The sequence below is a fragment of the Nematolebias whitei genome, chromosome 10 (genome assembly GCF_014905685.2).
Source record: "Nematolebias whitei isolate Nwh7 chromosome 10, NemWhi1, whole genome shotgun sequence".
Lineage (NCBI taxonomy): Eukaryota > Metazoa > Chordata > Actinopteri > Cyprinodontiformes > Rivulidae > Nematolebias > Nematolebias whitei.
In genome coordinates, this window is record NC_056507.1 from 27,129,064 (window position 1) to 27,130,699 (window position 1,636).

At 38.3% G+C, this 1,636-nt stretch overlaps 1 protein-coding gene across 1 annotated transcript in view; it reads right to left on the minus strand.

Annotated features, from left to right (window-relative positions):
* lactb (lactamase, beta) overlaps nucleotides 1–1,636 on the minus strand; it is a 6,425-nt gene extending 4,789 nt beyond the window's left edge. Inside the window, exons 1-2 of the mRNA XM_037682908.1 lie at nucleotides 1,254–1,636; nucleotides 1,084–1,150 (exon numbers count right to left, since the gene is read on the minus strand). Of these exons, the coding sequence (XP_037538836.1) occupies nucleotides 1,084–1,150; nucleotides 1,254–1,598 (412 nt within the window). The 5' untranslated portion in view covers nucleotides 1,599–1,636. The remainder of the gene's footprint in view (nucleotides 1–1,083; nucleotides 1,151–1,253) is intronic.

Below are 1,636 nucleotides of genomic sequence, written 5' to 3' on the forward strand. Positions count from 1 at the left end.
TATATATTACATATATACATACATACATACATATATATTACATATATACATACATACATATATATTATATATACACACACATATATATATATATAATATATATTCTAAGCCAATTTGGAAGATCAAATTAAACCATCTAAAAAATACTTCTTTTTTTTTTTAATACTGCAGATTCTTGGTATATTTATGCAAAACCCCACATCATAAAGAACATTACCAAATGCTGAAAAGCTAATATGATTAGATATATTTATAGTTCAGAATAGAAATACAACAAACGCTTGACCAAATGCAATTTTTTTCAGATTTATTTTGTACCACAATTCATGTGGTTAGCTGTGGCAGCCATCTTAAATAGGATTGATTCTAAAAGTTGATCAGCTGTAGATGAACATTCAATAGTTACTTGTGGAAGTTATCTTAAAATCTGTTCAATCTTTTCACAACCCTGTTTGTCACAAACAGTTATTGCTCAAGTTTTAAGCAACAATCTTGCACAATGTTGTGAATCTCACAAGGTTGAGTCAGGACCTCTGGATGGATTCATCCAGAGGTCCTGACTCAACCTGGTTAGATTTATCTACCTGGATTACTGAGCATGCATCAGTACATGTTGTGAACTATTTTAAACTACAGTAAATATTAACACAATAACTGTAAAACGGACAGACTTATAGCCCTTTTGTGTTTTATAAAGTCAGTTGGCTGTGGTGGCAATCTTAAATTGGGTTTGCTCCAAAAGTTAATCAGTTGTATACAATTACTGATTACTTTCTGCACGTTTCATTAAAATCTGTAAAGTACTGCAAGACAGCAAACAGCAAAACAAAAAACAACACTAAACAAACAAAAAACACAGCAAATAACTGGGGGAAATAAAAAATGACATCAAAATAATACACATTATGCACACTGACCTACAGTGTAGTTTTATTGTTAGCATGACTTATTCTGTTTTCCACATGACGGGTGGATTAAATGAAACATTGTTGTCCAGAGTTTAGACATGTCCCAACGTTCATTTCTGTGTGCTTGTTTTTGGACCGGGCTAATTAATGGATTTTAAGTGCGCAATTATACAACCTTCACTCCAAACCTGATCACCGTCCACAGAAACCCCAACTACCAGTCCAGGAGCTCCAACTTCAGCCTGGTAACACGGAGAACTGACTTAATACAGGTGTTTTAAAGGTTATATGGAAATACTTATAATTAAGCGAGCAGTCTTTGTCCAGGCCTACCTCACCGCCTACCTTTATCCGCTCCAGTAGGTCTCGGCTTACTTTTATAGCATCGGTGTACTGGCTGGCCCGGTTTGCGTTTTTAACTGTGTCCTCACATGAAATGTCAGCGGAGTCGAAGCTGTATTTCAGTCCCGCAGCTAAAACAATCCCCACACCAACTCCACAGAGCCAAATGTCGGACTTTGTCCGGTTTTTACAGAAGGCTAGCCCCCCGGTGTAACCCCGGTGTTGTGTCTGGATAAACACTCTGCCAGCCTGCGGCGACTTGCCTCGCGCTGTCATCAGCGGAGGCTCGCGCGCTGCTAGCAGGTAGCATCTGCTGCAGAAACGATGCGACGAAAGGAAACGTGACATGTTGACAAACAAAAGCACCGGACTAGAGGCTACTGGTG